General features: G+C 42.0%; 1 protein-coding gene across 1 annotated transcript in view; it reads right to left on the minus strand.

Moving 5' to 3' along the window:
* FAM124A (family with sequence similarity 124 member A) overlaps positions 1 to 18594 on the minus strand; it is a 36596-nt gene extending 18002 nt beyond the window's left edge. The window contains exons 1-2 of the mRNA XM_062514743.1: positions 18536 to 18594; positions 7874 to 7905 (exon numbers count right to left, since the gene is read on the minus strand). Of these exons, the coding sequence (XP_062370727.1) occupies positions 7874 to 7905; positions 18536 to 18594 (91 nt within the window). The remainder of the gene's footprint in view (positions 1 to 7873; positions 7906 to 18535) is intronic.
* Between the last annotated feature and the right edge of the window lie 3014 nt (positions 18595 to 21608).

Consider the following 21608-nt stretch of genomic DNA (forward strand, 5'->3'; position numbering starts at 1 on the left):
AGCTAACAAATTCAGTCCAACAATGAGCTCCATACCACACACAGTGTATTTCAGTTGACTGAAAGTGTGATTTTATGATGGGCTTAAGACAATTTAAGACTTTACTGCTGGCACTCTTCCCCCTACTATTCTCAGCTAAGTGTTTCCAGTGCTTTCCATGTGTCAGCTCTAGATGCATGTTGAAAGAGCTTGCTGAACATACTGAGAAGAAACTCCCAGACTTCAGGAAGAATAAGGATTGTGTTTTCTGGTGACAGTCAGATAACTAGTTTGGCAAAAAAAGTTAATTTTCAGGCAGACCTCTTTTAATCAGCCTGTGCTTTTGCACAAATCTTCCTGGTATCACAAAAATGTGGCAAGGAAAGCCAGCCAGAGGTCACACCAAAACATCTACACTGAAGACACAATCAAAGACAATACGGGATCAAACCCCGAGGCATGGCCAAGCATTGTCATGTTTGTGTCTCTATGGACAATGAACAATATCAGCATTACAGCAGAGGACCCATTTGGACTTGGCAGTAGCAGAAAATTAGTTTGAATCTCATAATCCTTCCAGCTGACAGCAGTGTATGGCTCAAAAGATCTACCCCCTACCAGCTGATGGGAAAGAGAGGCAGGAATAGAAGGCATGATTTGTTGTCAGTGCTCCAACCTAGTCCCCTGTGCTGACAGCCAGGAGTCACCAGGTAAACATTTCACGAACGTTTTATAAACTATAGATACAATTCCCCCCCCCCACCCCCCAAACGACAAATCAACAAATGTTGTACCAGCAAAAATGAGGCAGGCAGAGGACATCTACTGCTCTAGAGTGTGCCATGCACTATTACCAAATGCCCCAGCTTCCACTGAGCGTGGATAAACAAATGGTATTTATTTATTTTTAAAAGTTCAGATGGAACAAAGTACCCCACAATAATATACTATGGCCATGAGGAAACTAACTATTGGCATTGGCAACATTTAGTAGAAACTGCCTTAATAGCTTCAGCCTTCACAAGTGTTTTGTTATTTGACTCGGTGACTCAGATGGCTTTTCCTGTTCCACCCCAACTAGTGCCTCCGAGTCAGGAGTTGCCATGGGACAGATTTATTTTTTTAGCTTCCCTCTTTGGGCTTTAACAATTCAGACAGACATAGCAACAATTTCCAGATCATTCTCATCACTGTACCAGCTGAACTTGGGAGTGCCAAGATCTTTCCTGCAACCCATTTCTCAGGGTTAAAACACCCACTAAATGGCTGCCTAGCTCCTTGTGGTTTTCTGGGACAGCAGCAGCAACACTTCCACAGGGGGAAATTCAACCCACATCACCAAATAATCCAATTTAACTTTTCTCTGACATATTTCCTGTAAGATTTTACTGCAACTGTATGGCACTCGATAGCTTAGTGTCTACCAAAGATTTCCTATGCTTCTGAAATATGCTTGGATTATTAAAAATTAGGATGTATTTGGTTACATGGTTTTCATTATGACTATGTGGGCTTAAATAAAGGAGCTGGAAAAACATTTATATTGTCATTCATGCACATTATTCATTTTTAATAACTAGTCCAGTTTTCATCTGCTGTATCTGTATGACAAGGGGGAAAAAAAACCTGACTGGATGTGGTCAGAAAAGAGTATACAAAACAACTGCAAACAATGTTTTGATAACTCTGGCCCAGTAACTGTTTAGGGTACACTTGCACATCCTTGATACAGAAATCCCAAGCCAGCACTAAGTAGAAAGTAATTAAGCCATGGGACACACAGCTTGGTGCAAGCTAAATGATCCCAAAGAGTGAAACCCTGAATTTTACAAAAAACAGAGATACACAGGTCACTCCAATCCAGACAAATTTGAGCAGGAACTTCAGCCTTAACAACAGCAATGCTATGTCAGTGGTCAATGCCACTGGGAATGTAAAAATCAAATCTAGTTTTGATTTCAAGCTACACATTCTTTTGTGCATGTCCATACACATGGCTGTGCCTCATCTCTAGAGGTGCCTTCCAAGCTCAATTCTCTGAGGATCAGTACTGTTCTTTTTTATCCTGTATGCAAGCATTTGGTCCTTCATCACAGTGGGGTCTGATGACAAGCAGCTACATAAATGTTTTGCACAGCCAAAGACTGTTAAGTTGCACATACCAGAGACATTTTCCTTCTTCACCCTGCCACAGTGGGAAGCTGCATTGCATTTTACCCCTGGCATTGTAACACGGGCCAGGCAAGATAAGCAGAAGATGTATTATATTTTCCAGAGGAGCTGACACTTCAGATTTCATTACTATATAAAACACCTGAATTTGCAACACTGACAGATGCTGCAGGCTAAGACTCTACATGATTCAGGTCAAATTTCCTCTTGCATTTTTCCTCATACTTTAATTAGTCTTCCTTTTATAATAACATCTTCTGGAAATACAGTATGATGCTGGTAAGCCTGCTGTAAATTGTTTTTATAATTGCATTTAATACAGCTTGTTGCCAGCCATTGTAAAAGCATCTCTGTTCTCTATGGAAATAAGAAACAATATACTACAGTGTATCTTCATATAGCAATAAAAGAATATAATTATATCCTTACACTCATAAATTACGTTGTTTGGAGAAACAGACTTAGAAGATACCCAGTCCAGCAGTGCCTGGGTCACAATCAGTCAGAACTAACCTAACTTAAAGCAGACAACTATATTATGAAATTCAAGCTTTGTGACAGATTTTTCAAAGCCAAAATCAGACCCACTCCCCTTCTGGCTGCTGGTTAGATTTCATCACATTTAACAGTTCATTGAAGACAAATTTTGAAATGATACACAAGTAACAGAAAGCCATTTCTCCCTGTGCTTTTGTTACAAGGTATCTTGTGGTGGGTTGACCCTGGCTGGACACCAGCTGTCCACCAAAACCACACTATTGCTCCCCTCCTCAGCTGGGAAGGGGAGAGAAAATTTAATTAAAAGATCATGAGATAAGGACAGGGACAGATCCGTCATCAATTACTGTCATGAGCAAAACAGACTTGATTTTGGGAAATCAGCTGAATTTATTACCAATCAGAATAAAAGTAGGATAATGAGAAGTAAAACAAATCTGAAAAACACCTTCCCCTACCCTTCCCTCCTTCTGGGATTAAGTTTACTCCCAGTTCTCCATCTCCTTCCCTGCGGTGGCACATAGGGATGGGAACTGGGAGTAACAGTCAGTTCATGACATCATTTCTGCAGCTGCTTCCTTCTCAGGGACAGGAGTCCTTCCCCTGCTCCAAGGTGCGGTCCCTCCCATGGGACAGAGACCTTCATGAACTTCTCCAATGAGTCATTCCCATGGGCTACAGTTCTTTCCAAACTGCTCCAGCGTGGGCTCCTTCTGAGGGGTGCACGTTTTCAGGAAGGGGCTCCAGCATGGGCCCCCCATGGGGCACAAGCCCTGACAGCAAACCTGCTCCAGTGTGGGCTCCTCTCTTCAAGGCTCTGCAGGTTGTGGCAGGAGCCTGCTCCAGTGTAGGCTTCCCACAGGGTCACAAGCCCAGGGAGCTGATGCAGATGATACTGACAAAATGTTGACCAAACCTTGACCAAATCCCCAAACAAAGATCTGAATTTAAACCAGCGTAGGAGCAGAATATCAAACAGAGCATTTATTAAAAAGAAGCACATGTAGTAACCCACATATTTTATATCTGCCAAAACAAACTTTCTTGTGTTCAGTTTCTAGAATCAGAAAGTGAGTAAAATTCCATGGACTAGGAACATGGCTATGTGCAACATGGAAATAAAAATTTTAATACCCCAGCTCTCAGGTTTGCCACAAAAGAATATGAACACCCTACAAGGACTCAGTTGTTTCCTAGCTGCTAAAGGAAAGGCAAGGGAGCAGAGGAAGGTGAATTACCAGCTTTCCAACTGCAAAGCAGGTGAGTGACAAGCCCTTTACCTCACTGAGAAGCACAACTTGAACTACTGCATGCTACAGGGTTCTGCAATTTCAAATGCTCTAAACTCTTCCAGAAACTCGCATTTTATCCCATTGGACCATTTTTATATTTCATTTACCAACTTAGCTGGACCAGTACAAATGTGTATACAGACAGTTACCTGACTGCCAGGCTAAAAATGGTTAAGGAAAAAAATATCCCTCACTTCTACAATTATTTCTAAGACAATCTAGTTATATTGGCTCCAGGGCTGACTAGGTGTGAATACTTCATATAAGTATTAAGGTTGGAAAATACCTCTAAGATCACTGAATCCAATAATTGACCCAGCACTACCCTGTTCACCATTAAACCACATCCTCAAGTGCCATATCCAGACAGTTCCAGAGATGGTGACACCACCACTTTCCTGGGCAGCCTGTTCCAATGCCTGACCACATTTTCAGTGAAGAAATTTTTCCTAATATCTAATATAAACTTCCCCGGTGCAATTTGAGGCCATTTTCTCTCATCCTTTGCAAATGTTACAAATGACAAAAGTCATATTTCAAAACTTCGATTTCTGGTTTGGGTCTTTCTGAAGAGCCATTATCATCAATGCAAAGATTAAGCAGGAGAGACAATAAGCAGCCCCCATCAAAACTCCTCCTCCCTAGTTGAAAATCATCTGTGAAACACATAGCTCAAAGCAATCTGAAGATAATTAAAATTATGATGTACAGGGAATGTTGTTTATTGTGCCGACCTACACTAATTATTTGTGATTCTGACTGTCTGTGTCCATATGCCACTTATGGTCTTTATATTTTGGCATTATGTATTTCAAGTAAAGGTCTCTTCTGTGGGTGCCTAGCACAATTGTCTCTCATATAGAATTGGGGATCCCTAATGGCAACTGAAAATCATAATTGAAAAGGTAATTGAAAATATGAGGAAAAAGAAGGTTAATGCAATTCCTAGATTAATGAAGAGCACACCAATAAGCAAAATATCCCAACAAGACAAAGCACTCCTCTTCCTGAAGAACAAAGGAAAAAGTAACTACATATACCAGCAGTCAGGTAAAAAAAAAAAAGGCATTTCTCTTCACTGAAATCACACTGAAAGCTGTAATACCTCCAGATGCATTATTCTGCAGACAGGTTTGTGTGACCTTTCTACTCAGCTCATTAAGACAAGGCAAAGTGGCACGGTCACCCTGACAACAGCCAGAGCTTGCGCAGCAGGCACCTGCTGCCTTTTCTTGCCAAAGTACACACGCTCTGCAAACTTCGGTACTCTTCCCCAAATTACCTGCTGTATGAAACCACAAACATTAGATGAATGCCAGTAAAAAGCATTTTTTGGTTGTCTGAAGCTGGGACACAAGGGCAAAGAAGAAAAGGAGTGAGAGGCTGCCTAAAACCCAAGACCCAACCAATCCACCAGGCAGGACTTTGAACTGCTGAAGCAGTACACTGACCACAACGGCTGCTGCCATGTGCTCAGGGAAAAAAAGTACTGGAAGGAAACACAGAATGATCCTGCCACTGCCATTTAGCAGCCAAAGACGTTTTACTTCTGACTTGGGGGGGGGGGGGGGGGGGGCGGTGAGGCGCGTCTGGAATTCCTGTACAACTTTGCACTGGTGCGAAGTCCTGCAGTTTGCTCTGCTGCTGTGACAGAAGCTGCAGTTGATTCACCTGCTAAATCTTTCTTAACCTTTTCTTGGCATGTCTGTGAAAAACCATTGTCCAATGGAGTTAATCCAGAAAAGCAAAAAGATTATTCATTTGTTAAACACTGAAATTGGAGCCTCACTGGTGCCACCAAAGAGGACCCCTGTAAAATCAAATTAGCCCGTAATCCTTCTGGTTTAGATAAACTCCATTAGAACAGGAGATTCAGGTGAAGCACCTGCAGGTAATGGAGATTCTTTCCTTCTTAATTTACAACAGCTTATTTTGTGCTACACTAGGGCCTAACAGCATCCTTGACTAGACTGCTTTCTGTAGTGTGAGTGATACCACTTACCGAATCTTTTTCCCCAAAGAAATAAAAAAGGTACAAATAATTTTTAAAATCTCCCTTCCCCAACAATCTTTCTTTAAAATGTATTACATGCCTCTGACATGAAAGTACTTCTATTTTACCAAAATTCTTTTATATAACTGCTCCCGTTACTGTTGCAATGTCTGACCAAACCAACCACACAAATCCCTCAAAAGGCAGAGTTAAATACTGCTACTTGCGAAGCTGTATCACTATAATTTGCCTTGGAAGCAGAAAAGAGAAAGGAGGAGACTTTTCTGTCTCCTGAACTTGTGTGTCTTTGCTGGAATGATAATACCTCCTTGTACCGACAAATTACTGGTGCTGAAACTGCAATCGCCACATCCACTGGACAGCAGTGGCCAGCAAGACAGGGAGGAGACCATAGTTAACACTGACACACTGTAGCTGCCACGTAACAAAAGATTCATTCCCCGTGGAAACACCTCATTTAATAAAAAACAAGGCTTACAAATGGAATTTGCTACATTTATTTGTAAAATGTGCTGCAGCCATGCAGTTTTTAAGGGATTCAAACCAGGTTTTTAAATGAGAAATACTCTACTTGCACCTTGTCTTTTGAACTGATCTACCCCCAGTAAGCAAGTATGAGTCACCACCCAAAAAGTGGAGGAATTTAGCAGCATATTCCCCAAGCCATCATCTGAAATTGTGAGCTGAGAGGGCACACGTGCCACACATCTGGTGTAACCAGGCAAATCCAATATGCTTTCACTATCACAGAGAGCTGATTGCCTGGATTTTACCTCCCAATCATTTAAAAAATTATGCCTGACAGTGAGAATCCAGAAATCTATTTCAACAACAGAATTGAGGAAAAAGCTGCACTAAATTCTCTCTTCCTCAGACACAAACACACTGAGCAGATGGAGGAAAGACAGTGAGTTCCTTGCTAGTCACATCAGCTCAGGAGTCAGACATTACGAATGCTGTCTCATCCAGCTCTTGTTGAAATCAATTAAAGCCCTTCAGTGGAGACCACAGGAGATGGAAAATAACCCTCTCCACACTTCAGTCAGAATGTGTGAATGAGTAAACAACTGACAGCTTTCTTCCCCTCTGATTTTCATAGTGCTTAAAGATCCAGATTATAAAACACAACTTGTCATCTAGGAATTTTTATGTGCTTGCCTGGCATAAACAAAGCTCACATCCATGTGTGAATCAGGGAGGCAGACATCACTTTGCACTTGGACAAGGAGAGATACCAGCAGTCATGCATGAATAAGCATTATTGCATTTCAAAGTGCTGCGGGTGCAGTGTGTTCTACAACTAAGGAAGTATGGAGTGGAAAAGTGTTCCTTGTTGCTTAAAAAAATAATAATTTTGCATTGGTGAAAAATAAAGAAAAAATAATCCAGACACAGGATTTTTTCTTTTATCAGCTGGATAACATGAAAATAAACTGACATTGCAAATATCTAGAAAGACTGTGGCACTTACCAGAGTATCTACCATCTCTGAAATAAAAAACTGACTTCACTAGAGCTTCTCTGAAGTGCTTTGTTGGCATCGGCTTACAGTAAACATTTAATTATTCCTGGATTCCCAGCTCTAATGTCATTCATCACTGCAAACTCCTTTGGCCTGAGGGACAATTCACGCTGGCCCACACAGTGTCTATATATTTTGTTCTCATTTTGCCTTGCATCCTTGTGAATGCCAATATTTAAGACTTTACACATGGTTGTATTTTGGTCACAAATATTCAAAGAGTGTAATTTTCTATACTGTTCCTAGACATAGATGCAAGAAGAGAAGGAATGGGGGCTTTACTGTGTCAAACTGTTCTCTGTCAATAACACCAGGTTGATGTTAATAAATATTAGCAAGCAGAAGAAAAAGAAAATATAATAAGCCATTTAAAAAGAGTCTCAAAGTTATACTCACTGCTGGTAGAGGACATACGGCTGTACTCAGACCTGCAAGACAAAGATTTTAATTAGAAAGTATTAAATCTAGAAGAGGTAATGAAAAAATTACCAAAATTAACACACAGTGCTTATTGAAATAGTTTAATACCCATTTAGCACTATTTTTGTGCTAAGAGAATAATTGGAACAGGTTTTAATGCTCCTGCAGAAAAACTGGCATCTTATGTGAATTTTGAAAATATATAAATAGAATGAGCAAAGTAACTATGGTTTTATCTGGGGGTTATTCATGCTACCTAACTCTAGGTGTGAAAACAAAAGCACAGAAAGCCCTCCATAAGGAAGAAATAGTCTGCTTCAGATGCAGGTTAGGACTAGAAGTCTGCTAGACTTGGACTCAGTTCCTCTCTTTCCTCACATTATGTTCTCTAAACGCTGCTTTTCAGATTATGTTTTTAGAGTTCCTTTCAAGAGAACTCTATGTGATGAGCAGAATTTTTAAAGTTGTACAGTCACAACTGTCAGAGAAGGAAAAAAAAAAAAGAATGCCAAAAGATAAACATTTAGATGACAACGCTTTTTGTTTTAGTAGACCGACTTCCTCTTGAAGACATCCCAATAAAATTATACAGCCATTGGTTCTAGTTCAGGGCATACTGAATTATCTGTGAGAAAGAGCAGTTAAGTATTTTCAGCAACAGTACAATTAATTTTTTTGCTGCATATAACCCCAAACTTCTAAAAACTCCATTCTGAGCTGATTAAAACAACATCTTTATGTCCTGAAGATTCAGAAATAATAACACAAACATGCCATCACTTAATATTTAAGGGGAAAAAAAATAATTTCCACAGCTGAGGCCCCACCTATGACCTTTGAGCATTCAGGTTTGGAGTTCACAGCTACACAGCCTCTACGCTCACACTTGCTGGGTCCCCAAAACATACCCCATACACCAGAGCACTCTGCCACCATACACATATGGCAAGTGTGCCCTGCAATGCCTTGAACAGGCAAAATGCTCAGGGAGCCCTGACATAGCTCTTGGATTAAAACCTAAATGCTTGTTTTATATAATAGTTGCCGCAATTTTGCAACATTGCTTTAAATTAAAGAAACCACATGAGCTTTGACTCCCAAGAGACATGTGTGGAAGTAAACACCTATCTAAGCATATTCTCAGGATACCCTCATACTCTAGGCTCTCAAGCAACCAAAGGAATAAAGGACATCAATCCCGCATATCTACAGTATCTGCTTTTGTTTTTAATATGGACATAGCTCTGCAGAAGAAAAAAGTAATTACAGTCATCCCCATATTTCATAGCCTTGCATTTAGTACTCAGCAGATCAGATGCCAAAACTACTGGTTAGGTGAGAAGATGATGAGGAACTACCCCCAACTCTTGTCAATCCTGCTGGACTAGTGAAAGATGACGCAACCTGAATTTTTCAGAAAACTAGTGAAAAAGGACTTATCAATACCACCAACTGCCATGAGGTTTTCATAGTTTTTGGAAAAGATGTGGGCAATGCTGGGGAAAGACCTGCTGGTGGGGGCTTGCAGCTTTCCCTCACTCACTCTTCTTTGCTATTCCTGTACCCCCAAGGCCAAGGAGCAAGGAAACATCTTTCTCCCACTGGTAGAGACTACAGGTTTAGGTCATTAGCAGTCACTCTCAGGCACCCCATACAGAGCTGCTCCACAGTACCTCCTCCATGAATTGAGTGCTACCCCTCAACCAATCACCCCCAGGACCCTTGTGTAGCTGGGAAGGGCAGAGGCAGTAATGGCACTGTTGCCCCAAATGTGGGCTCACTGCCTCGTGTGCAGCACCAATTCACACACCAAGATGAGGTATTCCCATTTCTTTTGTCTAGTTTGTGAAAAGCAGGGAGCTGGTGTGGGCCACAACAGGCTGGCTCCCCGATCACCAAAGCTTCACACCACTCATACATGTCAGCAAGCAAAGAAATCAGGGTTCATTGGCCACCAGTCATAGAGCTCTGTTGCTGCTCAGTATTCTCCCTGTGACTGGCTACATGGTTCTCTCACTTCCCATGACAATGATCAGCTGTCTCTTGAGTCAGTGGGTTTCTTCAGTCAGTGGTCACAATCTCCCCCTGACGAAATTGCTTTCTACCCAGTTAGAGCTGACCTCAGCACCGTTGCTGAAATTAGTCAGCTTTGTTACTATCTTCCTTATCTTGTGAGTTCTGCCAAATGTCCTTGTGGCCCATGAATTCTGCATTCTTTGTGCCACTTACAGCAGCACATCCCTCTCTCCAAGCTTTGCTAACCTCCCCCTAGATCTGAGACCAGTGAAGCACATCAAGCCCGAAAATCTATCAAGTCAATTCTACTGACGGATAAATTCTAATTTATCTTTCTAACTCCTGGACATCAACATCAGCAGAGAAGGAGACCTTCTTCCTACTGCTGGGCAATGCACACACCACTGCTCTGGCTCTGGGCAAGGACCAAGGGAAGTGATGCCAGGGGCATAAGGTGTTACGCAGGCCATAAAACCACACAGGATTTTCAGCAGCAAGTCACATCAGCGTCACTTGGGACCACGTATATTTGAAAGGGTGTGAAAGCTGTGTAACACTTCATTCTTCATACGCCTAGAGGCAAGCAATATACATCCAGCTGCCTCCAAGCATCCCAAGCAAAGATTCATTTAGTCTGCACTTCTGTTTGAAAACAGCCTGGGGCTGTCCTTCAATTTATCTATGTTCAGCAGTTGGCAGCTAATCCAAAATGAATCTGCACTGCTTGTATTTCAGAAGTGAGACAACATTTTGCCTTTTGCTTACTGCAAGTTGGAACAGCATTCTATTACTTCACACTGTTATTTTATTATCCCAAAGTGCTGCAAGCACATTATAGGACATGGAGAATTAATGAGTCCTGAACTGAGGGAGTAGCAGTCTATGTACATGCAGGACTTGAAAAATGGAACAAGAGGAAAAATAAAAACATGGAGGGCAAGAAATGAGGAGACAACAGTGTGCTCAGAGACTAATTGCACAGACACATTTTAATAGGCTTTAGAATTGTATTGCAGTTTTTTTGTAGTACTAATATGGCTCAAGCTGATGTTTAATTCATGTTTGTTGCATAACTGACATCCACAAATTAAAAAAAGGGTAATTGGACTCAAAGGCTTATGTCAAACTCAGATACCAAAATGAAGGCTGTACCCTCCCTAAGCTCCCGCTATTGTCAATAAAAAGAGAGGTCTGAAGTATCTCTGCCTAGCTGCTGTCTACACAAGAAGCCTGCAGAAACCACACTTCTAATGGAGAACCCTAGGCCATGTGGCTAAAACCAAATGGGATGAATAGGAGCCTCTCTGTGTGCTCTCAGGGACAACCTGAATCACCTTTTGTTCTCCCTCCAGCTCCTTTCTTTGTCTTGAATCTAGCCCTTGAGAACAAAAAAAAAAAAAAAAAAAAACAACAAAAAAAAACCCCAAAAAAACAAACCTGTGCTAGCAAAATCATTATTGTTCTCAAAATATTAGAAGAAACCATTCAGATTGATGGCATGCGTTGGTAAGTGGCTTATAAATTTTTTTTTTCCCTTTACAATCAGCTATTTAGGACATTCAATTCTGAAGTTAGTAGAAGTCTTTTAAGCTTTTTAGAGTAGCACACACAACATTCCCTTTGACAAAATCATGCATTAGAAAAATCAAGTACTGAAATAAACATCTCCTGAGGCATACAGGCTCTCTGGACATCAAGCAACTGTGTTCCTTTCTGTTCTTTTCATTCCTGTTTTAAACATTCTGAGTATTGGCTTCTGTCATTTCCCTTGGAAGTAGATTTTCCCAATAGGATAACTCAAGAGTAAAGCACTCATGTGCTTTAATGGTGACACCTGGGGCCACATTGGGGCTCAGAAGTTCCAGGCCTATTAGGTGGTCTTGCAGCAAGCTATTTCCTCTGATAGATGTTAGATTATAGATAAAAGGGAAAAAAGATCCACAACAGAAAGTGAACTAATAGAGGACTGTTCCCTTTACAGGTACATAATGAGAACAAAATAATCAAACAGGGTATTGAAACAGTGTGAGATACTGAAAAGGAAGGCTTATAGCTCAGTCAAAAGACACATCAGTCTGCTAAGAGTATGTGCTCAATGGTCAGCCCACCAGCAAAGAGGAGCTGCAAAAATGTCAAGAGACAATAAAATAGAAATATAGAAGCCTGTGATAAAGGTGGGACCTCAGTTCCCATTACCACCATTGAAGGATCGGACTTGTGCATTATTAGACATGGTAAGAGCATCAGGAGCACAAAAGATATTGAGCAGTCCTCTGATATCTGTGTGCACCTCTCACTGCTGACTGTCAATACAGAGCCTCAAAATATCCAAGAGAGCATTCCACTGAATACCAGCAAGAAACTGCTAGTGCAACTTGCAGTTGCTGAATGTGGCACAAAAAAACACTGTAAGCCTGTTTCTTTGGGTGAGAACATGGCTATTTTACAGCTCTGGCTCACACAAGCAATGCAGCTAGTCCAGCATCACACAGTGCTTGGGCTCCTTGGGCACACTGATCAGCTGTGGCACAGCACCATGTTATCACAGCTACAGCACTGACAACAGAAGCCATAAACAAACAGTCCCAAGGGAACTGCCTGGGACCGAGGCCAAGTGCCCTGAAATAGTCTGCACCTGTACCAGTAAAACCTCTCGCCTTCCAAAACATCCTGGCAAGTGGTCTTCTGGGAATGATCCTTGAACCATGGCAACGTGACAAAACAAGTTCCTGGTCCATGGTAAAACACACCCAGGAAAGACATGGGAGAGAGATAGATGGCCCCATTCAAACTGATGCTATCAAACCATTTTAAGGATTCAACAATATGGAAAACTCTGTCCCTATGCTCAGGGACATCCCTACATGCTGTTTAAGGCACTGGCGTGGCTGGAACCAAGGTCTCTGAGCTGTGCAACATCTCCAAAGGCAACCTGCCGTGTAAAACACATCTCAAGTAATTCTAACATATTACCATACCCCAATATGCCTGTGGTCTCCATTGCAAGCACTCCTTAATCCCACTCCCCAAAATGAAATAGTGAAAAGTTTACAATCTCCTCTGTATCCTTTGCTTGCCTAGGACTGATGGAATAGAACCTGCTGGATTCACATTTCCCATGCCTTTTCTACCTAGAGTTGTGGCACGTTTCACTGTTTCATATTAAGTACTGCATTTAACAGCTTCTTTTCCTTCCCTCCCTCAGAAAATGCTCCACAGGGCACACGGGAGTATTTTATAACAGTTAAAGCCCCAGGCATAAATTAGAAGGTTTGGCTTTAGAGCTCTGTCCTGGGTTTCTTATCACCAAATTCCTGCAGGTCAAATTGCAGTCTGCTCCACTAATATCAGTCCAGCACAAATCTGTTACCCTCATGGTACTTCTACTTGTGCAGTCAAGATGACCAAAATGGAGTTACTCACAGCAACTTGTCTCTAAACTCCGTACTCTGGATTTCTAGGCAAGTGACAACGGCAGATGACAGATTCCCATCAGGCAGTTCTAACCACTACGCTCCAGAGCTCATTACTGACAGCAGTGTTTGGACCCCACATGAGAGACACCATTGCTGTATAAGGTATGACAAGCTGTCATCTTCCAGAAAGCACCTGATGAGGCAGGACCATGCTGTGCTTCAGTGAGCACACCTGGCTGCACACCCTGCTCACCACTCCCTCACAGAGCACTCCCAGAGGGACACATCAGGTGGCATGTATCCAGACGTCCCAGGCCGGGGCTGACTTATCCTCCTGAGGCCCTGGTTCTCTTAATTAACAACAGGAGAAGCCTGATTTACACTAAATATCAAGCCTTCACAGAGCTACATTTAACTGAGGTGAACCTCGCTGCTTGTCGGGACCTAAAAATTACGGATTCAGCACAGAACTCATGGCCTCTGAAATGTGATTTAAAGTTTGTTTTTGTTTCAGCCTCACTTTCCATGCCTTGCTCCAGTGCCTGGCACTCGCAGGTCTGCCTGCCCTGATGTTCAACCCAACAGCTTTGCTTCACTGAGTAAATAAATCTGTTTGGAAACAGTGCCTCAACCCCAGCTTGTGGCGAACAGCTCCACTTTACATTATACAAATATCAAATCAGAGACAACTTGAGTATCGTGACATATCTGGACTGATGGGTCTATATATGAAGTGAAAGTGTCAACAAAAAACCCCACAGCAAAACGTTCCCCAGTACACCAAACCTAAACAAAAGAAGCCCCAAGGTAAAAACAGACCCTAAAATAGCTTTCAACGTCAGTGGTTTGTGTTCCTCAGAGTTTCTCATAGATGGATGAAATATGTGACAAGAGACTGACATGTCAGTTTAAAGGACTGCCACATGAAGTCGTGAGAGTTGAATTCCTTAAAGCCAGAAACATGAAAGCAACCTCTCACCCCAATAAACCATTCAATTATTCATTTCATAATTTAAGTGACCTGTTCTGACTGAGGCAACACATGGATTACAGGGTTCTTGATATTTTACGTCTAAGTGGGGTACAATTTTATATATATATATGTAAATAAGCAAGTAAATAAATAAATAAATAAATAAATGCTGCCTTACCTTCCATTACCAAGTGTATTTTCTGCTTTAAAATCTCACACCTTTTACTGAACTGCAACAATTAAAGAAAGGCTTTTTTGATCTGCTTAAGTTAACAGAGGCTCATATAATTTTTGACTTGGCCACTATCACATATGCAGCCAGGGAGAGCCATAAAGAAAACCAACAAACAAGTACAGCACACTCCAAAAATGAACATAATCTCTGCAAAAATAATTTCAGGAATGAGAGACAGGAGAAAAGGTAAAGGAGGCAACAAACACCATGAAAATTAACTGTAACCAAACAGAAATGGATTTTGCTAAATACATGTTAACAAATAGCCACTGCATGGTACAGTGTCACAAACTTCAAACATCTCTTGTTTCTCTGTTTTGCAATGGATTTTTCTATATCTTGTTGAACTGTTTTGTTGCAGTTGTCTACTACCAAAAAATACTATAACCTTCCTAAAATTCATCAAATACTCAACAATTAACTACTGTTTAATTCAGTTTGCATCATCAATATTTACATTTTAAACTTATCATACAAAAGACCTCCCCACCTGGTACTTCAGTAATGTCTCTCCACTTTCTCTAAAAATATTAATAACTTATTTGAAATACAAGAGGATACATTGCAAATTCAAATAAATTAAAAGTTATAACTTCTCAAAATATTAAATTACTTTAAAGTAATTTAAAAAAACCCCTATGTGTTTAGGCAAACTTTGAGACAATCAGTAAGCTAATGATTAAAGTGTGAACCTTTTAAGACATGAGCTCTTAGAGCTAAGTAAACAAGTAAACTTCTGCTGGGAACTGTCATGGACATTGAAATGTTTAGAACATTGATTATTTAGAACTGAGAAACTACCTGTTTTTCCACATTCACTTGGGGTATTGGTCCTGAACACAGTGAATTAAGCTGGTACTTTGTCCTTGGTACCAGCGGTAGCCAATATGTCGTGTTGCCTCAAAATCAGGCATGCCCAACAACTTCCAAAATTGTCTTAAGTTTGTCATATTGGCTCTGCTGTTCAAAGACAGTGAAATAACAGCATTTGCATGGCTTGTAAAATGAAGAAAACGTTAAAATCAATATTTCTACAATTAATTTTCAGTAACTGTGATTTTTTCACTTTTTTGTCTTTTCTTTGCCATTTAACTACAGTTCTGTAAATGTATGCATTTCTCCTCCCTTCAACCTTTCTTCCACTTGTTTTTCCTCTGTCTTCTTTCAAATAAAAGACTAAAGAAAGACTATTTTTACTCTTCCCGAAATGTCAGGTTCTATAGTACAAATCCACTACTAAAGCTATTACCAGAGAAAGCGCTGTGACCCATAGTTCTGGACTAAAATTTTCAGTAGCAGATGAAAGAAGGTCTTTATGCCAAAAACTCCCAAAATATGCTTCCTGAGAAGATAAAACTTGTATAGGCAAAGTGTCTCAGATCAAGGATGGTCAAACTATTTCAAATCTCATTAATAAACAGCCAATAGAAACTAATTGGCTTATACGTTCTACACCCTTTATTTAGGTACTTGACAACACCAGCTGAATCCATTCTTATTGGATTCAGGAACTCCAAATATGGTATTTTTGTTCAGCAGACTCTTTGCCAACCCTATTTACCTAGGCAAATGCAGTAAGAGGAACATATTTTCCAAAGGATTAGGAAAATGAGGGGTTTGAATTGTAATTGATCTTGCCTTTAGCAGAGAGTTTTGCCTGCTTTTGTAGCTGGCAGCCACAACAGAACCTTAAGCAACATATGCCCTGTGGAGTACTTGATGTGTTCAATTTGTTAGCTGCTCTAAGCAGCTTCAGCAGACCAGGCTGCAAGTAAGAGCTCACACATCATTATGTACAATCATTGAGATGACAAGGGCGTGCAGTGCCTGGATTTACTACAGTCACTATCCACTATTGTTCCCTGAGTGACAGAAAGGGACCACTCCATGCAGAACTGTTACTGAACCACTCAGTTGTTCCTCGTTATTCTTTCAGAGGATGATTGCTGAAGCTCAGAATAGTTAATTTTTTAAAATTTTATTATTTTTTTTACCATTGAGTAATCAGAGAAAAAGGAGTATAGTTCAATTTAGCAATAGCTGTGATGGGACTGAGACAAAGCAAATAGATCTTCTTGTAACAGGGAAAAGCAAGTGCTGTGAACAGTTGGTTTGGTGAGAAAGCCAAAATATAAACATTGTGAAAGAGACATAAGAGACATAAGCAACATGTTTATCTGAATTAAACAGCTGCTAAACAAAACTAAAAATAATAACTGAAATGCAGAGACCCACTGCTTTTCAAAAGAAATGTCAGTGCAAAGCACTGCAGTTATTAATTGCCATATGTCCTTGTTGAAATTCCTGACAGACTCTTCCACCAACCTATACTTTCCAGTGTCACGTATGGGGCAGATATGCTTCATCAAATCATCAGCTTTAGCACCCCATCAACACTAGACACAAACAGCTGTCACGCTGGTCCCTGAGGTCTAAAGGCTAATGTCACCAGCTGGGTCAAATCCTTCCAAGTGCCTATCCCAAGAAAATCCAGGTTTTTTCATTCCAGATAAACACAGCAAATTAAGAGTGACTTGACTAATCAAGGGGGTTTTGAGCTTTGAACCAGGCATGAGTTCACTGATTACTTTGTCTTTCTTTTCCCCTTGTCCCTAATGGGAACTAACCTATATCTGGAAAAGAGGTGTGGATTTTTTCCTTTGAACCTATGTCACATAAAGTATTTTAAAACTTTTACTGTTAGGTGCGCCCACAATACAAGGTGATGGGAAAAGTCCTTAACTTCTCAGACTAGAGAAAAGATTTTAAAATTATTTTAATTACTAGCTGGATGTATGAAAAAGATTAGTGTATGCCAATTTCACCTTTTAGATTTTTATTTGTAATATTGCTACTTCAGTTTTGGTGTTGTGCACCTGACACTACTGTGCAAAGAATTAGCTTTATAGTTTTCCAAGTCAGACTAGAGGCCAAAAGAGATGCACCAGGCAAGAAGCCTGGAGAGAAACAGCTGGAGGAGCAAAGAGTGAGGAGAGGGAAGACTCAGGAAAGAACAGCCTTAGCAGGCATATGCAACCTCCTTTTGCCTTTCTGGAACCAGAGGAGAAGCAAAGGCTCACTGCCATTCCTGACAAGATACCATGGCAGCAGCATGTAGGACAGGCTTGAAAGCACTTCTGTTTCTCTCCCACAGAGACGGGCTGAAGGTGTGAGCTGAATGGGAGATCCCATGGATCGTCCTTGCAGCTCTGTTAACTCGGGAGAAGTTATCCAGCTAACAAACACGGCACATCTCTGGCAGCAGGGTCATGAAGTCAGGGGAAAAAAAAGCCTCCTTGACTGAGATGAGACTACCAGCAAAGTTTACAGCAGTTCACAGGCTAGTGTGGTGAGTATCACAACGAGAATCATGACAACAGCAACCCACTTTCAGGGCACCCACAAATCTAACTTGCTTTTGTAGACAGCTCTCAATGGCCATTCTAAGAAGTCAGCTCTCTCGGCCTGATACTATCTAGGTGTCACTGCCAGGAGAGAACAGGTCCTGGACACGCTCCCAGACTACCCTCGGCCGCACTACCTCTGGGATACAGGGATGCGGCACCAAGCCCTGACCAGCGCATCCACAGCCCGTGGAGCTGAGCTCGGGCCCCACCGCCGAGCCATCACAGCGTGGAGCTCTGCAGCTCAAACTTAAAGCCCACAGCCACGACCTCTCCGTGTCTTCCTCCCCGCGTGGAGCAGGAGGACGGTGGGGGGACTGCTTCACCCAAGGGGAACGCCAACTCCCCGGGGCAGTGGGAGCAGGGTGATGCGTCCGAGGGGGTCACGCCGGACGAGTCCCAGGACGGGAAAGGCAAGGCAAGGAATCTCGGCGCTGAGCGGGATGCCGCCGGGGCGCCGGCCCCCGCCGCCGGAGGGAAGCTCTGCCCGGGACACGAAGCCGCCGCCCCAGCCCCAGCCCCGCCGCTGCTGGGACGCGCTCGGCGGCGGCCGCCGGCAACAAGTGCAGCCCCGGGAGAGCCGCCCGCACTCACCCGCCCGTCTCCGCTCCCGAGTCCACGCACTCGTCCTCGCCGCCGGGCTGCTTCTCCATGGCGGCGGCGGGGCTGGGGGGCTCCGCGCCCGCCGTGTGCGGCAGCGAGAGCAGCGAGAGCCGCGACAGCGAGAGCAGCGCCCGCTCGGCCCGGCCCGGCCCGGCCCCCGCCCCGCGGGAGGCACCGCCCGCCGCCTGCTGAGGGCACAGCCCCGGGCACGGCCCGGCCCGCGGGACCCCGCTCGGAAACCGCTCCGCGCCTTCACCGCCGCTCTTCAGCGCTTCCAGGGCTAAACGTGCAGCGCCCCGCGCCCGGGGGAAGTTAAGAAAGACTGCTGGGGTATGGACGTCCTCGTTATCCAGCCGGTCTTGGAACATCCGCTGTTACAGCCTTTAATCTGAAGCCTTTCACTGTGCTGAGCTTTCTCCAGCCTCCCTCAGTGCTGTCTGGCACTTGCTCATTACATCGAATACAGTAACTTTGAAATTACGCACAGAGACGGGCAAGGGGTGGTTTCCGACCTGATGAGAGTTTCCATAATGATGCAAAAGGAGCGTTAGAAGAATTTTGAATGCTGCCTGTGAGGAAATGCTGATGTGGGAAAGCTGACTGGTAGTGTCTATAGGGTGAAAGTAAAGGGAGAAGTTGTGGGTGCGCTCCTGTATCATGCCATGCATGTCTACTTATTTTGTGTTTGGAAGTGAACACCTGTCTTTTTCTCCATCACTTACAGAAATACAAATATCCACCCGTGTAGGTGTGAACCAAGATCTCACCTAGCCAAAAAAAAAAAAAAAAAACCCCAAAAAACCCAAAAAAACCCCCAAAACAAACAAACAAAAACCAAACAAACAAACAAAAAAAAAAAAACCCCAAGTCTTCCCTTCATCCACTGAGTCCATTCAGTCTGTGTTTACAAGGAGGGGGCACAACTGATTTGTTAGCCAGGCTCTCTATCCAGGGAGACCAGCTCTTTGTCTCTTCTGAATCAGGTTCAAGCACAAAACTGGGATGGGGTGCCACTGGGATGTGTTCCCACAATGTAGCTATTATGGGACAATTAAATCTACCCCATAACTGGAGGCCTCTTCCTTTAATATTTTTGTGGAAAATGCTTTGACAACTTGGAATTTTCTCTTCAGAAATCTCTAACCACCACCAAATTTCTATCAGCTGCAGGAAATGGCCACTTGGAGAAAGTGATTGCAAGCAAAAAAAAAAAAAACAAAAAAAAGGTTTTTTTAATAAAAAATTATTTCCTTATACCTTTTCTTCTTTGTGTCTTACAAGAAAGAAGAAAAATAATGAAAATCTTGACATTTGAGACATAAGACTGACCAGAATATAGAAATATGCCACACAAACCAACCTTCTGTTGGTCTAAGAAATGCTAAACTGGTTTAGTTTGCCACCAATATTTTTGTATCCATCTCTACATTGCATGGCACTGCTGTCCCTCATTTCAAGCCTGCCTGTGGTCTCTCAAGTTGTAAATGGCAGCACAAACTAATAGTGACACCTAGCACTGTTCAACAGGCTGGGTGTAGTTCATGCTACTGCTGCCTCTAACAGTGCATAGTCCTGGTTCTCTAAAATGATCTAGGTGTGGGTAGGACTCTTGTGAAATATACGAAAAGGAGAGCACCTTGGGAAGAGCTGTCAAGGTGGTGTTGCCATGTTGTAGGAACAAAAAGTCAGTACCAAACTCCAAAGTATTTCTTATGAAACTGGTGAATTCCCATTGCTCCACCTTGGACAGACACTGAACCCATGTGATGTCCTATGTCCTCAGCATCACAGAAGGTCAACACACTCAGAGTCTTCAGAGATTTTTAGGGGAAACTTTCTGCTTCTACTATGCATCAAGAATTAGGGGAAAAAATGCAGTATAGGAAAGCTTGTTGATGTGTTTTGGCGATCTGGTAAGGGTTGCATGCATGTCATTTTGGAAGTCGATGAATGTTTTCTCATTTTATGTGGAGGATTTCACATTAACATTCCCATAAACATAAGGATTTAGGTATGGAATAAGCCCCCTTTATATTCCCTCTTCCATCCTCCCCTCAGCAAATTGTTAAAAGCTAGTTTGGACAAAATGCTATAAATGGGGCTTATACAGAACAGTCCCTTGCATACACCTATATAGTAATTCAGAACACATGGAAACAACCTATTCTATGCTTTATGACTGGTAAACTGCCATCCAAAACAATTTACTCACAAAATGAAATTAATACCATTTCTTTCAGGACTGGGACCAAAATGCTGTGCTTGCCTGGTTCCCAGCTTGCTAAAATCGCCACATTCAGGTAGGAGACATTAATATTTTCAGAAATACTGTGTCATTAGGAGATTCCCCCAAGGCTAGACAGAGGCAAAACGGAGACAACAATTCTTGATTCCCAACTCAGAGCTCTGTTTTGGGTAAATATTTTATTCTCCATCACTGGCCGTGGATGACCCTGAGCCCCACAAAAATGGTATTTGTAGTCACTTATTAGCAGGATTGGACAGACCTGCTTTTCTCTCTCATTCTTAGCCTACACACGTGCATTTATTTAGCTAGTGCAACTGTGCTTAAAAGCAGGTCATTTTTATTTGCTTTTAAGAGTGGTTTCAAAGTGAAATAAACTGACTCTAGCCACCGTTGAACTGATTTAAGATGTAACCAAACCTCCTTAAATATTTAGAAATAGGTTTAGTTAAATTGATGCATTTCTGTATATAAAATTTTAGGTGGTCAGCTAATAGATCTTTTCCATTTCTGACTTTTATTATTCTAGTTAGTTTTGTTTAAACACTGGCATATGAGGGGATCTGGAATAGATTTTATGCTGCATTTAAGATTAATTTATTCCATCTGTCCCAGGGAAGGAAAAAAGAAACATTCAAAGGAAATATATAATTAAGATAGTAAGTAAAGCTACTGCAAACTGTAGGTTCTCTTATTTATATATTTGCCCCATTTAACTCTGTTTTATTCTGGTATTTCACATAATTATGGTGAAAAGGAGACTTCTCTGCATTAAATTCCAAGCATTTAAAAGATTTTAATGAATGAGGTGTTAACTCC

This window comes from Cinclus cinclus, chromosome 2 (assembly GCF_963662255.1).
Source record: "Cinclus cinclus chromosome 2, bCinCin1.1, whole genome shotgun sequence".
NCBI classification, from domain to species: domain Eukaryota; kingdom Metazoa; phylum Chordata; class Aves; order Passeriformes; family Cinclidae; genus Cinclus; species Cinclus cinclus.